We start from the raw sequence: 22,486 nt of genomic DNA on the forward strand, positions 1-22,486 counted from the left end.
ACAATTTACTACCTAATTAGTATTTTCCTAAAAAAATGCACTTAACTCCTTCCATTCGACATTTTAATCTAAATTCCATCTTGTAGGGCAACCAACATCTATTAACCTGATGAAGTGCCCCCTTCAGGTGACTCTACACTGAGTGAAGAGTCCACTGACTTCATGCACTCCATAAAACTATTTACTAAGCAGGTGGTGACCACATACAGCACTCAACAAATGCATGCCAAATGGTCTAGCAGGCTAAGGTCCTCCAATCATAAGAACCAATAGGTTGAAGTTCTACGAATGGATGAAGGTTTACTGTTCATGAAATGTCCACTCAGGGAGAAAATGACTGGTCCCTTTCCCTTAAATATCTGGATGTATAGCTTGCCTCTACACTCCTGATGGGATAACATAGACTTGGATGATGGACATAAAACTGATGGTTACCAACACTATATTATACAACTTAACCCGTTCAATCTGGTGTTGCAATTTTAAGTTTATTCTTGCTAATTTCAGATAAGTTTATTCAACTTATGAGAGACCTATTGTACTGATGAGGCTACTAAAAGCAATATCAAACTTTTCCATTAAAGAAAAAAAAAAAATCTCTCCTTAGCTAAATGTCATTGTCTAGAGACAGCAAAAATAGGATGAGAAATACTAGCAAAAATAAGATAAGAAATACACTTCTTCCCTGGGTTGAAGGGGTTAACCCTATCTAATGCAGCCAATAATGTCTGCTTCTAAAGTCACAGTGAGTGAAACTCAGGGTTAGATTAAGATGCATTTTACTGCCTTAATGTTATACTGCCTGAGGAGGTCACAGTTGTTCATGTGGTGAGATAAGTGCCCAGAGGCATCCTAAGAAGACATGGAGACCTCAGGACTTGGGGTCTGAGCAAGGAAATGACTCAAGGCTGCAACACACGAAGAGCTACTGTTAGGTGAAAGGATCACACATGCTTGCTGTCACTCTGACTGCAGCATTTGTGTAACTGTAAATATCACATTCAGAGCATCAGCTTTACAATAAGTTCCATCCCAAAAAGGTAACTGGATGCTTTTCAATCATGTAATGCCACCAAAGGAAGTGGGCTGGTCATTTATCCAAAAATGTACTGGGCTACAGTAGCTTAGCTTCAGGCTCCAATGCCCAGACTGGGTAAAACAGAACTTACTACAGTATTACAGTTTCATTTTTTCTTATAGGGAAGTTAGAGGCAACTATGATATTTGTGACACAATATTTAAAAAGCAATTATTCTTGTGACTTCATTTATGCGGATTTTGATTAGCCTACTGTATATAAATAGCAGAAGGCCGTGACTCACTATCTGCACAACATGAGGATCCACTTCACCATGACTAATCAAGAAATTTCATTTACAGACTAAATACAAAATTTGCAGGTAGCTACACAAATGTTGTTACCTGAAGTAGTGTTGGGTTTTCTGTGGCCTTGAGATAACGGAGAAAGTAGTTCAAAGTCAACTCACTGAGACGCACTGAATACTTCCCACTCCTGCAACAGTACGCATTCTGGTGAATAACTGGCATTATGATCATCTGTAATTCTAGTATGGAAGAATATGCAATGTTTCAAAGTCTGTTCCATTTTACTGGGCACTACTGATGGTTCCCCCTTCCTCCCTTTTTTAATCGCTCTTCCAGCTTGCGAAATTTCTTAATATCAAGATTAACTAGCAGAGCCCCAAGCTCATATGCTCCTGATGGGGAAATGTAGGACTGGAAAATGGATGGAGGGAGTTTTCCTCACCCCATATTATGGAAACTGGGGATAGGTTAAAGATTATTATTATCTAGTACCTCAAAATTAACAACTGAAAAAAAGAAAATGAAAACATTACAATACAGCTGATTATACACAATATGTGGAGTACCAGTATTATACTACTGTATAGCATTAAATGAGTAGAACTGCAGAGAAATACAAAAATTCCAACTGGGTAAGATAATAACAAATACAGCATACAGTACTTGCATTTTTTGTTGTTGTTGCTGTCATAACAAAGACTACACTGTTAAATACCTAATTTTTTGCTTTTTAAAAATCAAGTAAAGGAAAAACCAAGACAACCACCACTGGATGTAAATATCAATACCCCTCATATCAACACAGTGAATTTATCAGTACCTCTAAAAAAAAAAAAAAAAAAAAAAAGGCACACACCAGTTGTCAAAACTTTGGCAATAAATTCATCTAGCTATCTATCTATCTACCTACTGCCAGACGCCACAATCCTGTAAGGGGTGGCCATTGACTTTGAGTTATTTGTTTTACGGGGAGGGGAACTAACCCTCCACCAACCCACTTGCTGACACGTAGGGAGCACGTATGGTTTGGTTATATGGTTACCATCCAGCGTTGTAAATGGTTTCTTGGCTTACAGGAAACCATTTTGATTGTCACTCAATGTAATGCCACCTGTAAAGGAAAGAAAAGCAATAAGATGTGACAGGAAAGATGGGAGAAAGAGGAAGAGAGGAGGGCAGAAAAAAAAAAAAAAGTAAAGGCTAAAGAAGAAGTAGGCAGCACTACATCAAGTGAGTGGATGATGGTCGCCACCACCTACCACTAACATGATTGTCTAAAATGTTTAATTTACCTTTAGTTGAAACTGCATTTAGCAAAATATAGCAATGAAGGTGTACTTCATTAAGACACTTCTTACATCAATGCAAAGTGCATGAAATTTATTGCACACTGGCCTTCCTCTTCAACTACACCTAAAAACTTATAAGAGTGAAAACTAAGAAACAACCACATGAAGTTGGATCTGATGGCCTCACATATAAACACATAAGCCATCGTGGATATATTTCTTGCACCTGAACAATTCATGGCACTGAAATAAGAGATCTCTTCAAGCTCATTTATCCCTCCAACTACAGTATGTAGAGGTCCTTCATCCAGCCAACTAAATCAGCAACTGGAATACACTTGCCCTATTAAATTATTTGAAAATAAAGTAGCCAAATTGTATTCGTACCAACTAAACAGCCAAAGATATAAAAGAATAACTTACTTGAGACTCTGAATAACAGGAGAAGAAGCCATGTCCCCTGATGTAGCAACATTTGATGATGCATTCAGAACTTGTGACAGTATGTTTTCATAATCTCGGTTTACAAGAAATACCTGTAAAATCAAGGGTATATTACAGTAATCGGTAAGGTTTTAAGCCCTAGGGGTTGCTAAAGTTTACTGCCCAAATAGCGCTGCTCAGAGGCAAATGAATGATCCTCTTTCCTTTAATGTCTTGACTAAACAGCCTACCGTTGGCCCCAGTGAACCTGATGGGGGAACATGGGATTAGATGATCTTCACAGATAAAGACAGTATATGAATACCCTTAGATACAAAAAAGAAATGTAAATTGCAGTTTTGTGTATTTGCCTCTCACTGTTTACAGTACAACATTATAAGGATTCTTGTGAATTAACTTAAAGAGTCTTGTCTGATCGAAATAATTTTCCCTATGAGGTTCATTATTTGTCATCATCATCATCATCATCATCCAATCCTATGTTGCCCCATGAGGTGCGTGGGAGCCTGGGGTTAGGCAAGTTGATCCGGACATTTAAGATGAGAGTGACCAACTTCAGTCATCCCTCAGTAGCATTAAGTGAGCAATACACCCCAACCACCTCTAGGATATAAACCTGCACAGGCTCAATCTGATTGGAGCGCCTTATTTATTCAGTAAACCACCAGGCACCATAACTTGGTTATATGGTTACCACCCAGCATTGTAAATAGTTTCCTGGTGTACAGGAAACCATTTGGCTTATCACTCAGTGTAAAGTCATTCACAGGCAGAAGGAAGAGGAAAGAATGAAGGAAAGAAATACAGAAGAGGTGGTGTAAAGTCACCCATAGGCAGAAGGAAGAGGAAGGAAAGGACATAATGACAAGGGGAAGGAAGGAAAGAAGGATGAGAGGAATGGGTAGACAACCGAGAGCTGCACTAGATTGAGTGATTGGATGGTGAATGCCTCCATTGTCCAGTACAGAATTAGTCAACTATGGCAGTGCTGTTCTATCTAATCACAGTGCTGGACAAAAGGCCCCTGTACAAGGAAAAAACATAAAAATATGTAGACGTTGTGTGACAACTTGGGCCAGTTGGGCTAATTTTGCTGCTTACATAACTACTGCCACCTCCTGCACCATAAAAACTGCTGAAAAATCACCTGAGCCCAAATGTTTTTGTGTCTATGTAATTAGACGAGAATACTGTACCTCATAAACAGCTGACAACGTTGAAAATTGACTCTCAGACACAGAATGTGTTAACATTACTGAAATAGTTAAAATAAAAGTGTGAGGTTTATAAGAGACTTGAATGAAAACACTAAGTTACAGTACTTAGGATCAACTGGAATTTAAAGAATCATTATATTAATTCTGAGTGCAGTATTTAGTCCACACTCCTTCAAAGGATACGGATACTAAATAAGGAGAGTGCATACATTTCATACTGATTTAAAAAAAAAAAGGATAAGCATGTCTCAGGAAGTGTATAACATGGTCATCACTCTTCACTCATTTTATTGCATTACAACCACAACACTTTCACAGCAACTTCAATTCCAGGACAGAGAGTGTACAGGGATGTACAATCACTTTATTTCATTTATATAGGCTCCAACATGCTTGCATGCATTGGCCTTGGTCACCTAATGGTGCAAAGCAGTACAAAATGTAAAATAATGCTTGTTTGATACCACTGCAGCTTATAATTTATATGTCATTTATAGGTTATCTACAAGAGTAAATCTCATATGGCCAGCAGATTTTTAAATCTGGCATTTTAAAATATCCTTAATTGCTGGTTAATGGGGGTTCTACTGTATCAGGGCTGGCTATGGTACAGCTGTTGTTTTCTAAGGAATGGAGGCTGAACCAGGTGCCAAGACCTGCTAATTACTACCTAACATTTGAGGAAGCTGTTGAGAAAAAAAAATATTAATGAAGTTTAATACAATTCGTAACAATGCAAGAGTCTCAGTTTGGACTTTGATGTACAAGCACTAAAAAAGTTCACTGAGTGACAGTATTTGTGGCTGAATTTTCCCCACACAAGAGTAATGATTATGTGCCTAATTACCAACTTTGTAGCCACATTTCACTCTCCCAGGCATGATGACAGCTATCCATCTACTACCTGAATTCAATTATGATAGACTTCTCACACCAAAAGAGTTAATGAAACTTCCATCAACATATACAAGGGGTTAACAATTAAAATAACTTTCCAAACCTGGTAATGCTTAACGAAGAATTTTCTAGCTGCCTGGCGTCCAGTACCAGCCACTAGCTCCAGGTAAAGGTGAATGAACAATGGGAAGAGTACCTGTGACAACTCTGACCGACATGGCTCACTGGCTTCCATCATCCATGACTTAAGTCTGGAATATGTGGATATACAAATACTGTACAGGATTACAAATACTCTTATACGATGTCATCCATCATCATCCAATCCTACGTTGCCCCATGAGGAGCGTTGGAGCCCGGGGCTAGGCAAGTTGGTCCTGGCATTTAAGATGAGAGTGACCAGCATCACTCATCCCTGAGTGGCATTACGTGAGCAATAAACCCCAAACACCCCCTGGATATAAACCTTCACCGGCTCAATCCGAGTGGAGTGCTGTTGTTACCCACTAAACCACCTGGCGCCAAAATTTGATTATATGGTTACCACCCATCGTAGTAAATGGTTTCCTGGTGTACAAGAAACCATTTGGCTTGTCACTCAGTGTAGAGTCACTCACAGGCAGAGGGAAGAGGAAAGAATGAAGGAAAAAGACAGAGGGAGTATAAAGTCACCCACAGGCAAAAGAATGAGGAAAGAATGAAGGAAAGAAAGACAGAAGAGGATGGATGGAATGGACAGAGGAGAGGAAAGGGCAGACACCTGAGAGCAGCACTACATCGAGTGAGTGGATGGTGAGCGCCCCCACCTGCCACAAAGTATCATTACTATGTACTGTACTTGAAAATTATCACAGAACTATTAGTGGCATACATAAATATGGTACAATAATTATCTATCTATCTATTGCCAGACGCCTTAATGCCATATGGGGCGGCCACAAACAAATTGCCTCCACATTGCCCTGTCCCCCGCCATTTCACTGCCCCGCTCCCAGCTCACACACCCCCTCTCATATACCTCTCCACTCCATCCCTCCATCCCATCCTTGGCCTCTTCCTCCCTCTCTCCCCCTCCATCTCACTCACATACACTCTCCTCATCAGTCTCTCACTCTCCATCCTCTCCACATGGCCAAACCACCACAGTGTGTTTCTCCTAACGTTTCCCATCACATCCACATCCACACCACAATGCTCCTTCACAATAATTATACAGTACCAAAATGACATTCATTACTGCAAGATGTATATTTATACAGTACTGCATTCTACAAAAAAACCTGTCAGACTAATAGAAACAAGACCAAAACAACAAAAACAATTATATTCCAGCTAATATGATCCAATAATTTTAAAAACAAATGAATACAAAACAGTGACACTCAGAATATGATATATATACTGTATTCCACAGATGCACATACAGGCGGTCCCTCTTTTATGAACGGTCAACTTACGAATCTTCAACCTTAACCGTCTTGTAATACTTTCGGTACAGTATTCGGTACAGTATGAGATATTACAGACTTTATTATAAAATAGGCTTTGTGTTAATGATTTTGCCCAACAGTAGGCTAATTTAAGTGTTCTAAGCATATTGAACAGGCTTGGTAGGCTTGGCTAGGCTATGACGTCTGGTTGGTTAGGAGTATTAAATGCATTTTTGACTTATATAGAAAAAATTCCACTTATGACCAGTTTCTTGGGATGTAACCCGATTGTAAGTTGGGGACCACCTGTATATACTTGGCGCCCAAATCTATGAGTATATAATGCTTGTGAGTTAGCATGGATTATATATCTGTGCAGATTAATAAATGATGAGGAAAATAAGGTAGCATGAGTGGCTCTAAAATTCCCCCCCACCTATGACCCATTTCCACACTTCGATACCTCTTTTAGGCACCTGACCAACACTGGTTGATTTACAATTAACTACTGTACTAATAATGGTAAAATCAATAACTGAAACAATCTGAAGGCTCTGGAACTTATACATGAACAGAAGCAGAATACAGTGGCCTGTTCGTGCTGGGCTAACATTTGCTTGATATCTTCACATATGGTACCGGTACATATGGCAGTCTCATATTGTTTACAGGATAATAAATACTGTAGTACACTCAATATATCTATCTATCTATTGCCAGATGCCTCAATCCCATAGGGGGTTGCTACAAACAAATCACCTCCACGTCACCCTGTCCAATGCCATTTCACTGCCCTGCCCCCAGCTCACACCCTCCTCTCTCATATACCTCTCCACTCCATCCCTCCATCTCATCTCCGGCCTCCCCCTCCCTCTCCCTCCCATACACTCTCCACATTAGTCTCTCGCTCTCCATCCTCTCCACGTTGCCAAACTACCTCAATGTGCTTCTCCTAACCCTTTCTATCACATCCATATCCACATCACAATTCTCCTTTACTTCCCCATTTGTCAGTCTGTCTCTCTTCTTAACTCCACATGCTCCTCTCAAATAACTCATTTCCATTGTTCTTACTCTTGACTTGTGTCCTTCCAACAAGGTCCATGCTTCACTTCCATACATTAGGGTTGGCATCACAATAATGTCATGTAGAGACTTATTTACTTCCATGCTCACTTTCCTGCTCTTATCATTGCTTTCAAAGAACCAGCAACCTTTCTTCCTATTCTTTCTAGCACTTCACCTTAATATTACTGTACATCAAGTTGGAAAAATTTGACTAAAACACACACACACACACACACACACACACACACACACAATCATTCCCTAACTCTGGAAGTCATAATGGTAGTATGTGTGTGTCTATCAATTATCCTGACCAAGATTCAATCCTACCCTGGGGCACCCACTGGTTCAACTGTATATTCTTTGATGTGATCTCACAATGCAACCTACTGAGGTCCTCAGTGATATATATAGACTCTACAAAAACACAGCCACTTTAACATAGTTTCAGATGCACTTTCACACAACATTTCAAAAGCCTTCCAGATTTAAACATTTGCAAGAAACACTGGGGTGGGGTGGGGTCATTTCTCCTTAGGTAGTTGGCCAATATCTTTAAAGTTTTTTTTTTTTTTTTTCTGGTTCACACCCTCCTCCCCTTTTTTAATGTGGGTAGGTGGGGGAAATAGGGTTAGGATGATTTTTGTTTTAATTTTTGAAGGCTCCAACATGCTTGCATGCATCAGCCTTGGACACCTAATGGCAGCTCTCCATGCTGCTTGATCTCTGGCAGCCTCCCTGTTCAGTCCCTTAACCATGAGGTCATACTTAATGACCTCGTCCCAGGTCTTTTTTGGTTTACCACTCGCAACCCCACCCCTAATATAAACCTTTCTCATTTTCTGCACCCAATTATCATTCTCCATCCTCTCCACATGGCCAAACCACTTCAATCTACCTCTCCTCGTCACAGCACGAATAAACTCCTGTCCCATCCTACTTCTCAACTCTTCCATCGTAAACCTAGCCCTCCCCGGCCTCGCACTCAGGAGCTCACTGCACATCCACCTAATCATTGTCATTTCTGTTTGTTGAATCCTGCGAATATCCTCTTCCTTTACTCCCCAGGTCTCACTACCATATAGCATTAATCTCCTAACACATGCTGCATATGAAGATCCCTTAGCACGTAAGGGGAGTCCTCTCAATGTCAGGAAAGGCAACAGTTCCCTGAACTTCTTCCAACCACTCCTCACCCTCACCGCAGAGCTAGCTCCAGTCCCACCTCCAGCACATTACATTTCTCCTAAAAAACAAAACTCTTCCACACGCTCAAGAGACTCACCAGCAAGTTCAATCCTTTCACATCTGATAATCTCCACCTGCTATCCCCGACACACTGCACACATAAAATCAGCATTATCTCGCAGTCTACCTCTAATACAACTACATCTCTTATGCACCCACTTGTCACAAACACCATACAAGATGGAATTACTTTCTGTGCCCTTGTGGAAAATTACATATGGCCACTCTCCCTCTACTTTGACAGTACTGCCACCAACCCTAGATATCATCACTTCTGCTTTATCTGCATTTATTCTTAAGCCCTTGTGCCCCATACCATCTTTCTACTTCCTAAATCTTTCCTCCATATCCCATTCATTCTCTGCAATCAACACCAAATCATCAGCATACAACATCTCCCAAGAGAGTTCATTTCTGAAGTCACATGAGAAGGCTTCAAGTACCATGATAAACAAATAGGGTCGCAAAACTGACCCGTGATACACACCAACATTCATGGAAAACTCATCACTCAAATCTCCATTCACTCTTACCTGGGTGCGAGCACCCACATACATGGCCATACCCACCCTGACCTGCCACTCCTCAATCCCAAGCTTTCTCATTAACCACTTCACCATCTCTCAAGGGACTCTGTCAAAAGCCTTCTCCAAATCAACAAAAACAGAGTATAGTTCCCTTTTCTTTCCTATATATATTTTTTGAAGCTGTCAAACAATGAGTACAGCATCAGTGGTCCTTCTGCCTGGCATTAACCTAAACTGCACCTCATCAATATTCACTCTTTCTCTAATCATGCCTACTAGAACTCTCTCCATTACCTTCATTATCTGATCTAAAAGCTTTATACCTCTATAATTTCCCCTTTCCAGGGCATCATCTTTCCCCTGGTACATATTTAAATTACAGGACACTCTTCAGCCAATCAACTGGGACAACATACTCATTTATAATCACATTTTTCAGGTCAGTGAATAACCTCACTTCTATATCTCCTGAGGCCTTCAACATTTCAACAGTCAACCCAGACACACCTGCTGCCTTCCCCATCCGCATCCTGCCAACTGCCTCACTCACAATAGCAGCATCAATCAAAGGCCAAGTGCCAAAAACTGGATCTGCTGGCTTCAAACCCTGTCCCAGTCAAACTCCTCATTCAACATACGGCTATAATGCACTCTCCATGCATCTAATATCCCCACTGTTCACCACTGCCCTTCCTTCATCATTCTTCACACACTGCTCATATATAATATCCCGATTATCCCTCTTCACCTGATATGCCATCTTAAATATTATATTCTTCCTTTCCACACAATTTAGGTTATCAGGTAAAAGTCTCTCAGACTTTGCCCTGTATACCTCTCTTCTAGCCCTATGCATAGCATCCAAGTATTCCTCTTTGTTACCACCCTTCTACCATTCCCAGAAAAGCCTTCTTTTCTCCTTAACTGCAGCTTCTACACCCTCATTCCACTACCAAGTTACTTTATGTCTTGGTGGGCCTTTTGTCTAACAGAATACTGCATCAGTAACTCAAGAGGTTGTTCTTGAGGGCTATGTACTGTTCATTAATGCCTCTGTCAACGGCTCCCTGTTCAGCCACTATTCTCCTCATCTCGCTATAAAAAGCATCCCTTACTGCTTGTTTTTCCAGCTTCCATATTTTCCTCCTAGGTGCATAAGTCCTCTTTTTCATCACTCGCTCTTTAAGTACCATGATAATAATGATAATATATAGAGAGATGACACAATGATGATAAATTAACAGAATGTACAATGATCATTCATTCATTCATTGCCAGACGCCATGTATCCCAAACGGGGTGGCCAACGGCTTAGAGTTAATTGTTTTACAGGGAGGGGCACTAATCCTCCACCAACCCCACTCACGTAGGGATGCCAACAGCATCTGGTGTTCCCAGGCGGTCACCCATCCAAGTACTAACCAGACCCAACGTTGCTTAGCAATGATACAAAACAAATTCACTGGACATCTAGGAAATGCTAGTAAACAAATAGCAATGCATGTGCATCACACAGTAACCATAATCAAGTGGTGGATAACTGACCTGACATACTGGTGATCGATGTGTGAGTGGTGAGTGGAGGTGGTGGAGAAGGTAAAGGTATTAGGGGTTGAGGGAGAAACCAGGCCCAGCACTCCAGCATGTTGTTCTGTTGCCACCCCACCTGATATTCCAGTCTGAAAAACAAAGACAGTCACCTGCAAAGAACAGTGCACCAACCAAAATAGCAAAGTGCCAGGTAATTAACTTAGTACTGATGTACAGTAGAGAGTATGAGTGTTTGAATGGCAATTTTTTTTTTCCTTATGAAGAAATTTGCAGATGATACTAAGTTGTATGGTATGGTGAATACAGACACTCAAATCCAAGCCCTACAAAATGATATAGATAACATTTGTACCTTGATATTAAACTGGCAGCTGGTGTTTAATGTAGATAAATGTAAGGTGATTCATTTTGGAAAAAATAACCCAAGTAGCAGATATACTATGGCAACTCAAAATGATATAAAGGATATAGGCTATCAGAGACTACGGTGGAGAAAGGGATTCTAGTGGACAAGGATTTAATATTTCACATACATGTACCATAGCAGCCACAGTCAAGAAAGCCAACTATGTTTTGGGAGTAATAAAAACATTTACACATCTGGAAGGTCAAATGCTGGTCAGACTGTACTGCTCATTGGTTAGACCAATCCTGGGGTATGGTACTTCAGTGTGGTCAACAAGGTTTAAGATGGATATGGACAGTTTGGAGATGGTACAGAAGAAAGCAACTCGATTGATTCCTGAAATTAGTGGACTGGACTATGAAAGAGGACTTAGAGTGTTGCAGTTGTTCTCACTGTGCTACAGGAAGAAAAGGAATGACATAATGGAGGTGTATGAAATAATGAACGGTCATGTAAGAATTGAGAGAGAAATATTTTTTAAGCTCCATGACTCCAGCACAAGGGGACATCATCTTAAGTTGAAGAAAGAGTACTCAAGGCTTGATGTAAGAAAACACTCATTCTCAAGAAGGATAGTTGATGATTGGAGTCTTTACAAGATGTTGTGTCAGCCCCAAATACTGAAGATTTTCAAAAGAAACTGGACTATTTTTGGAAAGAGAGCATTTTTGAACTACTACGCTGATAAAGGACATGTACCGCAGTCTTGATGCGCCATCACCTAATGTTGTGTCACCGTAAAGGAATCTGGCATACAGGTGTAAGCCTTTCAGTCAGACAACTCAGTATGAAGGTATGGTCAGCACTCACCAATATGCAACAATAGCCATATTACCAGATAATAAAGGTTTCAGTCCATAACCATTTTTTAAAAATGTGGTTTTGATACTGCCTGATGGAAGGGGATCTTCTGTATGACTTTTCCACTGCAAAAATGTTTCACTTAGGGTAATACTTAGTAAATAACATGGGGGGAAAGGGGGGAACTCCTAGCTCTGTCCACTACTGCATATAACCTAAATACAGTGAGGTGAGGTTAGATTAACTCATTTTAACACTAATGCAATAATGGATCAGGCTATAAGCTGAATAATTCCCTCTCCTTCTTACTAAGTACAGCAAACTTCTGATAATCTAGCATCTGATGGTTCGGAATTTTCAGCCCAGGGTCATTTTTAGCTCTTTTGGGTAAAAAGTCGAGAAAAATCAGGGGAAAAAAATATCAGTGGTACTACTGTACCGCCCCAACACTACTAGCACTAATATGACCTCAAACAGCCTACATCTGCACTACACTACAAAGGTAAGTAAAGAAAACTATCATATTTTACTCATTATAATTTATTATTTTTTGGGGTGTGTTTTGAACACTTTCAGATACCTGTCTGATAGTTCAGAATATCTGATAATCCGGAAGGTCAGTAGGCTACTGCATTCCGGATTAAAGGACTTTTACTATATAACAAAAAGCATTTGTGATGGTATAGCTTGTTATACAATGTACTGAAAAAAATAATAATAATGAAGGTCTAAAACTTTACATTTACCAACTAATCTTGCCACCTGACATCCTGAACTTGTTCAGAGATGTACAGGAGGCATAGTTTCTGGCTGACAGGCAGGGCATTAATGGAAAAAGAATGGTGTATTAAGAACAGCCAAGTGTAACCTTCAAATTCTCCAAATTTACTACTGTACCAGATTCACATAATTATTCAAGTCTAAGTTACTACTTTATTTTGATTACTGTCAGAAAACTTCAAGCAATGTTGACGAAACATCACAAGAACAAACTGGCAATGTAAAAAATGAAGGTATATTGGTCCTTCCACTGAACGGTATATGAATTTGTACAAACAAAATGTTCTAAAGTATTTCACCATAAACTCTGCTGAAAAAACACCCTCAAGACTTCTGGCTATAAACAATAACACCCAATCGCCTACAACTACAACGATATGTTTATAACATAATAAACTGATTGCAAAAACATGGAAATCCATTACTTAGATGTCAAACTAGGCGCGATGTGTTAAAACTGGGGCATATATTGGAGTACTCCACCACCTGTGCAGTAGGACATACCTCTAAGTTCCTTTTCTTCAGATAATCGGTGACGGTGGACATTACTTTTTCAGTCTTAACCTTCTTCATCTTTTAAAGCGTCATGTTAAAGCGCCCTACAGCTGACCAGCCGACATGTTTACCAAATACATGCCTACCAACATTACAGTCAGCCAGCAGAGTTAATATAACCAACATGTATCCAAACCATCTAAGAGGAAATGAGGGCTATTTTTATATCAATTGTGTTTGAAATTAATATTCAAGTTAGGTATGTTCCATGTTTAGTATTGTTTCCTCAGTACTCTTATCTTTACGAAAGCTTGTATTAATTAGACATGCCGTAATTCACTTCACATATCACATATATGGTTAGCACATAGTAATTTACTATATTTTACAATTTTTATTGTTGTTCATACTGCTCTTGCTATATCAAATGCGAAGTCCATTCTGGTTATTTTACCCAGGATGTGTTTCATGTTGGCAACCCTGTAACAAAGAAAGACTCCCCTAACGCTGCTCTCAGTGACGTTTTACAATAATTACAGTTTGTAATTCATCTGCTTGCTGTAACAGTATCCTGAATATCCTCCAGTAGTCGACGAGTGCTGCAATTATGGTGAGTATCAGCGTTTCAGTCCATGTTGAGATATTTTAGGAAGAAAATGCTGTGGTAATGTCACCATCCGCCCCCCTCTTCTGCAGCTCTCCTGTAATTACTCCCTCTAGGCAAACTTACCATTACTCAAAATGACTCTCATGTGACATTTCCAAGTATTGTATTAAAAGGAGATACATGCACACATTATTAATATGCAGAAATTCTGTTATGGAGAGTTGTGTTTATATATTCTGATACATATAGTATGTACTTTTAATACCTGATGAAGTGACCTGGAAAGTTTGCTAAATACCGCAAAGATGTTCATCACTTGCTACTTACTGACGAAGTTGTTTAAAAGAACTATCATATTTCCTGGTTGTTTTGTGTGTTCTTTGTTGTTGTTTCCCTTTTTTTTTTTTTTGCCACAAAATTTCATTATTTTACAATTTCATTTTGTACATTTTTGCATCGGGGAGACTCAATAAAACTTTGGAGAAGCATTCAGGATTATACTAAAACAATTGTAAAATATTATTACTGATTCATCTTTCACCTGGAGATACTTGTACATTTGTTAACACATGAAGCAGAAACACTTTTTTCACCTTTTTGCACAAGCGCTGGGTCAGTTGCGCTTAGTTGTATTGGTAAGAATGAGGAAATGATCACAAGCAAAGGTAGCAGTGGTGAAGGTGTTACCAGTGCATGGTTCCCCTCAATGTACCGGTAACCGATCAGTTAGAAGCGACATGGTACACTAGTGTGGGGGCTAAGTGTTTCATGGGATCACAGCTGTACATCGTACCCAGGGGACACAGCCTTTACCTTACCAGTATAGTCATCCAGGTACGGTATTTAAAAATATCAGCCATAGTAAGATGAGTGGAATAGACAAGGAACATTAACTACTCATACATTTCTCATATTTTCATTTGCTGTTCCTTATAGCAGTGTGAACATGGGAGTGTCTTGAATTTGAGGGTGCCCATAATACCCAGCTTTACCTTCATGGGAAGGTCCAGCTTGAGATGTACCCTAAAGGAGGCCAGGGGGTTAGGGGGAGGGATTAAGAAGGGTGACTATTCCCACACCCCATGGATAATACAGAGGCTGCTTCAGTTACTGTAAAATAAAAAATAAAGACTGCCTTGGTCACTGCATGCCACAAATGGAGGCCTCTCGGCCACTATTAGATATTAGGTCACTGAGATAAAATGAGGTCCTGTAGGTATCTGAAACAACGGTATTCAGAAAGTAATGGAGACCTCTTAGGTCCCTAAAACATTCATGGAAGTCTGTTAGGTCACAATAAGACCAATGAAAATCCTATAGGTCAGAATAAGACTGTAATGGAGGCCACTAATGAAGGCCTCAAATATCATTGCAATGTTAGACTATCATAGGCCCCATAGGTCACTGTTTGATGGTAAAGAATAACCCTTAGATCACTATAAGACAGTTACAGAGGCCCCATAGTCATGTTGGACTCTTCCTCCCCCAAGACCCCAATGCTATGGAGTTCCTTTGCTGACGACATCATCTCCCTTGCTCCCTTTAAAAAAATCCTAGTTTCTTGCCTGGATCTAGTTTATTATAATTCCTTAACTTTAATATGCCACAAATATTGTTGTAAAAGAGTTTCCAGTAGATAAAAATAGAAATGCAGTATCAACACCATACCCGGTACCATGGTAAATGGCAGAATTGAGGCACCGGCAGGTACATACAAGTTTAGGTGTGAAGAAATAGTTGTTATGGAAGAGTAAGGAATGTGTTGTGAGCTACACACAGTGTAAAAGGTATTAAGAGTAGCTACCATACTGTAGCTTATATGGAGTGAATTGATTCTCACTAACTTCCGACAGTGTTATTCAGCTGGGATAAACTTTACGTACAGCAGTCAGTAAGTAAAAAAATTTCTTTCAACCTTTGATAAAATTTTCTTATCTGTCATGTTTGAGATTTCCAGTTTTGTAATTTTTCATTTGTCACATTTTTTTTTTTTTTTTTAAATGGCAGTTTTGCAGTAATAAACAATACGGTATTTAAAAAGTTAAAATTACGACTAAGCGTATACTTACTATGCTGCTAATAGCAAACCTGTAGCACAAGATGGCGACTTCTCCATGTCAAATGCCATGTCCGATCTAAACTCACCCATTTGTGATAGTGCAGAGTACAGTAATCTCCCGATTAGCCTATCCGACATAGTAGAGCTGATTGCATGTCCTGCTAGTGGCTCCTCCCAGATAGTGGACTTCCCCCCTGGCCCTCATTCATACATAACCTAACTTTGAAAGCCAGTGTAAAAGGCCACTACAGTACACTGTACAACACTTATTCCTCTTGTTTAACAGTACTGTATCTGGTCAAGCAAACCTAAAAATGCAGTGGGCACTCAAAACATACCGGGTAATGGTAAAGTTGAATAAACTCATGGTAAAATAGAAGAAAATTGCACAGCACAGTAAGCTAGAATAAAATTAGTGTCAACACTCATGATTCGATCATCCCGCATCAATCTTACCCAGGATCTCCTGCTTCTAAAGAGTCGAGACTACCCTCTTCCTTCTCCGTGGTGGAGGGGCCATCATCACACACCCTAGGAAGAGGTATGCAAGGAATATCAAGGCCTGAAGCAAGGCAGGAACAACCACAAACCACCACACACACTGCTATAACAACTGTTTAGAACACAATCACCGCACGGAAACTAAGACCAAGCGAGGGGGGGTCTCATCTGGACGCTGGGTAAACTACCCAGCCAGACATGGCGGCACCACTGGGCTATTCCCAACTGTTTGCGCGGCCATAATTTCTACCTGAACGCAAGCATTTTGTCCGGATAGGCTAGTATGGAAAAATGTATGAAAAATGGTTTCAAACTGCCAGATCACAGTGTTCGGGTAATGGATTGTCAGGGTAGTGGCTGGTCGTATAATTGAGAGATTACTGTATTTTAAGTATTACCTCACCCCACTTGACCTAACCTAGTCCAAAGCAGTCCAATCCTAACTAAAACCAAACCAGTATTATAATAGACCAGTATATCATAAAGATCCAGCAGGACGTTGATGTTCACGTCTTTTGTGGCGAGACTGAGCTAATTTTTAAAGTACAAATTTCCAGCAAAATTACTATAGAAGAAACCACCTCTAATTGATGAAATATGGCTAATAAACAGTTGGAAAACTGAAAATTCCATCAGGGCAAAAAGTAAGTTAATAACAAACCTTTTTGCTCGGATGGTAGAGTTCAGATATAAAATGTATTCTGGTTAACCCCTGCTGGACTTAATCTTTGTAAGATAGTTTACCTCCCCTGATTTATTGTTTTATAACCTAGGCCTAAGTAAATTGTGCTTCATATGAGGCATGCAGTTTGGCCCATGCAGACCTTCATTGTGCCTAATGTGAAGCAAGGGGGGTTTTCAAGAATACTCCCCCAGTATCCCTGCTTGTCGTACGAGGCGACTAAAAGGGTTGGTGGTGGGTTAGTGCCCCACCCCGTAAAAAGAACTAACTAAAAAAGCAAATAAAGCGCCTCGGACCCGGACGGACCATACGTTGACGACTAAGGAACGGACAAAGGACATTCTGAGGCTAGGAACGTGGAATGTGAGAGGAGTGAATGATGAAGTGAAAGAGAGAGAGATTGTCCAGGTGCTTGAGGATGCAAAAGTGGATATATGTGGATTGACTGAAACTAAATGGAAAGGTGAAAGGATGAGAGAATGGGAATACGGTGTAGGTATATGTGCGGGAGTCAGTGAGAATGAGAGGGCAAGAGAGGGAGTATGTCTGATGCTAAGCAAGAAATGGAAGGAGAATATAAGAGAGTATGGAACAGTGGGTGCAAGGATTGTATGGGTGAGGATCAAAGTAGGTATACAAGCATGGGCGATTGTATGCGTGTATGCTCCAACAGAGGATCGAGTGGCAAGAGTAAAAGATGAGTTTTGGGCGAGAGTAGAAGCATGTATGGACAAGTTTGAGAGGAGCGAGAGAGTGCTGTTGATTGGAGACATGAATGGCAAAGTTGGGAATGTACGAGTGGATGGAGTGGTTGGTCAGTGGGGTGTGCCAGCTGAAGTAGATGGGAATGGTAGTGCTTTGGTGGACATCTGTGCTGGTAAGGGGTTGGCAATAGCCAACACCTACTTTCGTCATAAGATGATCCACCGGTATACATGGAGAGTAATGAGGAGGATGGATGGTGAACTTGTTGAACGAAAGGCAATGATAGACTACGTGTGTGTGGATGAGCGAATGAGAAGACAAGTGTTGGATGCAAGGGTGTTGAGAGGGTGGGGGAATGGAGTCTTGGACCATCACATAGTGATGGCCAAGGTAGAGCTGCAAAGAAAGTGGTTGAGGAGGCGAAGGGGAAGACAGGAGGAAACAGCTCCTCTGACAAGAGTGGAGAATTTGCAAGATAGTGAGAAAAGGACAGAGTATAAGAGCATAGTGGAAGAAAGATTGGGAAGGTATGAGCTAGAGCAGATGGAAGGGGTGGAAGACGTATGTAAGATATTCACGGAAGAGATAAGCGCAGCGTGTGAGGCGGTTTGTGGAGTGAGGAGGAGATGCAAGGGTGTGCAAGGGACAGCATGGTGGAATGATGAGGTGAAACGAGCTGTGGAACAAAAGAAGAAGGCATATGGTGAATGGTTGGCGAGTAGAGGTAGGGGAGAAGATGAGAGAGAGAAGAGAGAGGTATATGTGAGCTGGAGAAGGGAGGTTAAGAGACTGGTGAAGGAGAGTAAGAAGAAAGTGGATGAAGAGTTTGGGAGGAATCTGAGTGTGAAATGGAGGGAGAGTAAGAAATTGTTTTGGAAGGAGGTAAAGAAAGTAAGGCAGTGTGAAAGGGAAAATAGTAGGGGAGTGAAAGATAGGAATAATAGATTGTTGGTGGAGAAGAGAGAGAAATTGAGGAGATGGAAGGAGCACTTTGAGGATTTGTTGAATGTAGAGAGTGAGAGCAGTGTGAGTATAAGTGGTTGGGGAATGGCTGGGAGAAGGAGAGATGAGAGGAGGGAGGAAGAGATCAGTAGGTCGGAAGTAGTGGAAGCGATGAAGAAGATTAAGCTGGGAAAGGCCCCAGGAATTGATGGAGTGTGTGGTGAAATGCTTAGGTATGGGGGTGAGATTGTTGTGGAGTGGATATGGAAGTTGTGTAGATTGGCTTGGGAAGAGGGAAGGGTTCCAGAGGACTGGAAATCAGGTATAATTGTTCCTCTGTACAAAGGAAAAGGGGAGAGAGAAGTATGTGGTAACCATAGGGGTATTTGCCTTCTTAGTGTGACTGGTAAAATATATGGTAGAATACTCATTGATAGGGTTAGGCATATGACAGAGGAGCTAGTCGGAGAAGAACAAGGGGGCTTTAGGAAGGGAAAAGGGTGTGTAGATCAGATGTTTGTTCTAAGATGTTTAGTGGAGAAGTATCTAGAGAAGGGAAGGAAAGTGTATGCTGCCTTCATGGACTTGGAGAAAGCTTATGACAGAATAGATAGGCAAGGTATGTGGAAGGTATTAAGAATATATGGAGTGGAGGGGAAATTGTTGAGTGCTGTGAAGAGTATGTACGAGGGAGCTAGGGCTACGGTGCGAGTGGATGGTGAGCTGAGTGAGTTCTTTGATCTCAATGTGGGACTGAAACAGGGGTGTGTAATGTCTCCATGGCTGTTTAATATATATATGGATGGGGTTGTAAAGGAAGTACAAGGTAGGGCAGTGGATGTGGGGGTGGCCCTAATGAATGAGGGTGAGATTTGGAAGCTTCCGGTGTTGCTGTTTGCTGATGATACAGTATTGTTGAGTGAAGATGAATGGGAGTTGCAAGGTTTGGTGAATGAATTTGGGACAGTGTGTAGGAGGAGGAAGCTGAAAGTTAATGTAAACAAAAGTAAAGTTATGGTGTTTGAGAGGAATGAAGTCACAGAGTGTGCAGTGAGGTTGGATGGTGAGGATATGGAGAATGTGAGTGCATTCAAGTACTTGGGTAGTGTGATGAGTAAGGATGGAACTTTGGGGGATGAAGTACGTGAAAGGGTACAGCAGGGAAGAAAGGTTGTCGGTACACTGAAAGCAGTGATGAGAAATAGGGAGGTGAGTATGGAAGTTAAGAAGTCACTGCATGATGGTATTGTGATCCCTACCCTGACGTATGGAAGCGAGGCGTGGACATTGCAAGAGGGGAACAAGTCAAGAGTGAGAGCAGTGGAAATGAGTTACTTGAGAGGAGCATGTGGAGTAACGTGGAGGGACAGGTTGACGAATGAAGAAGTGAAGGAACGTTGTGGGGTAGATGTGGATGTGGTTGAAAAGATTAGGAGAAATACACTGAGGTGGTTTGGACATGTGGAGAGAATGGAGAATGAAAGACTGACTAAGAGGGTGTATGTAGGTGAGGTGGAGGGAGGGAGAGGGAGGGGTAGACCGAGGATGAGGTGGAGGGATGGAGTTGAGAGGTATATGAGGGAGGGGGGGGTGAGTTGGGGGGAGGGTAGTCGAATGGTGGGTGACAGAGTGACTTGGAGGCGTTTTGTCTGCGGCCACCCTTTGCGGGATTAGGGCGTCGGGCTATAGATAGATAGATAGAAAGAGAAAGCTTCTGCAATCAAAAGATGAAGCAGATACAGCTTTCATAGTGGATTGTGCTTTGTCTGAAACAAGGTTGAATTATATGAACATGACTCAAATTTTGTATGGAAGGGATACTGAAAGGATTAATAATCACAGTATAACATTGAAAGAGGGCAGGGAATGAAACAAGAAAATAACAAATGGCTATTCTCACTGCTTCTATGTACAAATGAGTTAGTAGTAATAGGTAGTAGTAAGGCAGTATTAGCAGTGTAGTTGTAACCTGAGGTTCATTAGCAAGAATAAGAACCCAGCAGACTGCAGGCTAAAGTTTCACCTTTCGTGCAGTCTGCCGTCATCCTTTCAGGGGATAGGGAAGGTGCTGAGGGGCTCTTGCATAGTCATGTAACAGAGCCATCCAGCTATGTCAGTGCCATCATGTGACAGCTCCCATTTCAAGCACTGAATGAAATAGGGAGGCCAGGAAATAGGGAATGAAGTTGCTGAGTGGTAAAGGTATTTTGCTGTGTGAAAGACTATACTGTATTAAAAACTAAGTATACTGTAGGTAGGAGCTCAGTTATGGTGTTTGAAATGGGTATGGAGATGAGTTTCATATACTTCAGAAGTTGAGAATGAGGTACAGTAGTTACCAAGTATTAAAGGTTGTATAGCTTAGATAACAAAGACGATAACTTAAAGTGGCCGAAAGTTTGTGAGCAAGGGGTACCAGTATCCCCAAACCAGTGCCACTACAGGTAGTGTTTTGATAGGGTGCACACGTAGCTATGATAGGACATTGGAGTCAACCATTGATGCTGTTACTGGCATTTTTGTTGTCATTATAGTATTTCATGAAAGAGTCACAGCTTTAGTTCGCCCCTTGTTTAGGGACGTCGTGTGTGCACATACACAAAGCAAAAGTGTACATCAAGGAAGGAAAAGAGCAAGAACACCAAGAGTAGTACTACTAAGTAGGAATGCAAAAATGGGAGTACCTGTACTATAAACAAAGCGTCATATATCGTATACTTTTTGTGTAACAGAAACACTGTAGTCAGTCATTGATGATGCATGAGAGATAAGTTGAAACTAGAGCTGTACAGTAGAAACACACTACATCCAAGAATGGCTTGGATGGACAGATGAGTAAATAAGATTCTTGAGGAATTTGATGTATTTGATTTTGTGTGAAACAGATAAATACCCAGGTATATGTGAGTGATCCCATGATATGGTTTAAAAGAAGCCTGAAAGACTAAGGAAAAGGGTGTATAGTTGAAAATAGTGTCTAAAGGATGAAGAGATAGACAGAAAACTATATTGGACGGACAGTGAGAATGGATGGTACTGTATGTCTTGGAAGGAAGAAGTTGCCAAGACTGGTTGTTTAAATTTGAACCAGTACATAAGAAGAAATATATATGATATCGGTATATATATACATGTGTGTGTGTGTGTGTGTGTGTGTGTGTGTGTGTGTGTGTGTGTGTGTGTGTGTGTGTGTGTTTGTACTGTATTTTTTTGTTATACCGTACTGGTGTACCTAAGTGATATACAGTATTGGAGTAATATCCATAATCAAGAGGACAGAGTTACCACCATCACGAAGACCATAAATAGCCCTCAACACATAAGTTATCTATGGTAGTGTCAGGAATAAAAATGTGGAAGAAGGCCAAGGAAGAAGATTTGGGCAGTGAGGATGAGTACAATATTATATTGGCATTATTACAGTAATCCATTATCTACCTGGGTTTCTTTTTATTGAAGAGAATTGCCTGGTGTTGGCCAAAATATAATTTGTAGGTGTACCAGAAACAAA

At 40.7% G+C, this 22,486-nt stretch overlaps 2 protein-coding genes across 2 annotated transcripts in view; one reads left to right on the forward strand and one right to left on the reverse strand.

The window, feature by feature from the left end:
• LOC145417718 (TAF5-like RNA polymerase II p300/CBP-associated factor-associated factor 65 kDa subunit 5L) overlaps positions 1-13,588 on the reverse strand; it is a 23,261-nt gene extending 9,673 nt beyond the window's left edge. The window contains exons 1-5 of the mRNA XM_080286319.1: positions 13,489-13,588; positions 10,992-11,125; positions 5,277-5,424; positions 3,039-3,151; positions 1,423-1,513 (exon numbers count right to left, since the gene is read on the reverse strand). Coding sequence (XP_080142445.1) covers positions 1,423-1,513; positions 3,039-3,151; positions 5,277-5,424; positions 10,992-11,125; positions 13,489-13,557 — 555 coding nt within the window. The 5' untranslated portion in view covers positions 13,558-13,588. The remainder of the gene's footprint in view (positions 1-1,422; positions 1,514-3,038; positions 3,152-5,276; positions 5,425-10,991; positions 11,126-13,488) is intronic.
• Positions 13,589-13,972: 384 nt separating this feature from the next.
• Positions 13,973-22,486, forward strand: part of brun (trafficking protein particle complex subunit brun) — a 165,314-nt gene continuing 156,800 nt past the window's right edge. The window contains exon 1 of the mRNA XM_080286340.1: positions 13,973-14,089. The gene's annotated coding sequence lies outside the window, so the exon portion shown is untranslated. The remainder of the gene's footprint in view (positions 14,090-22,486) is intronic.

The sequence above is a fragment of the Coenobita brevimanus genome, chromosome 111, assembly GCF_032717465.1.
Source record: "Coenobita brevimanus isolate Jiangsu-jjx chromosome 111, ASM3271746v2, whole genome shotgun sequence".
Classification (NCBI taxonomy): domain Eukaryota; kingdom Metazoa; phylum Arthropoda; class Malacostraca; order Decapoda; family Coenobitidae; genus Coenobita; species Coenobita brevimanus.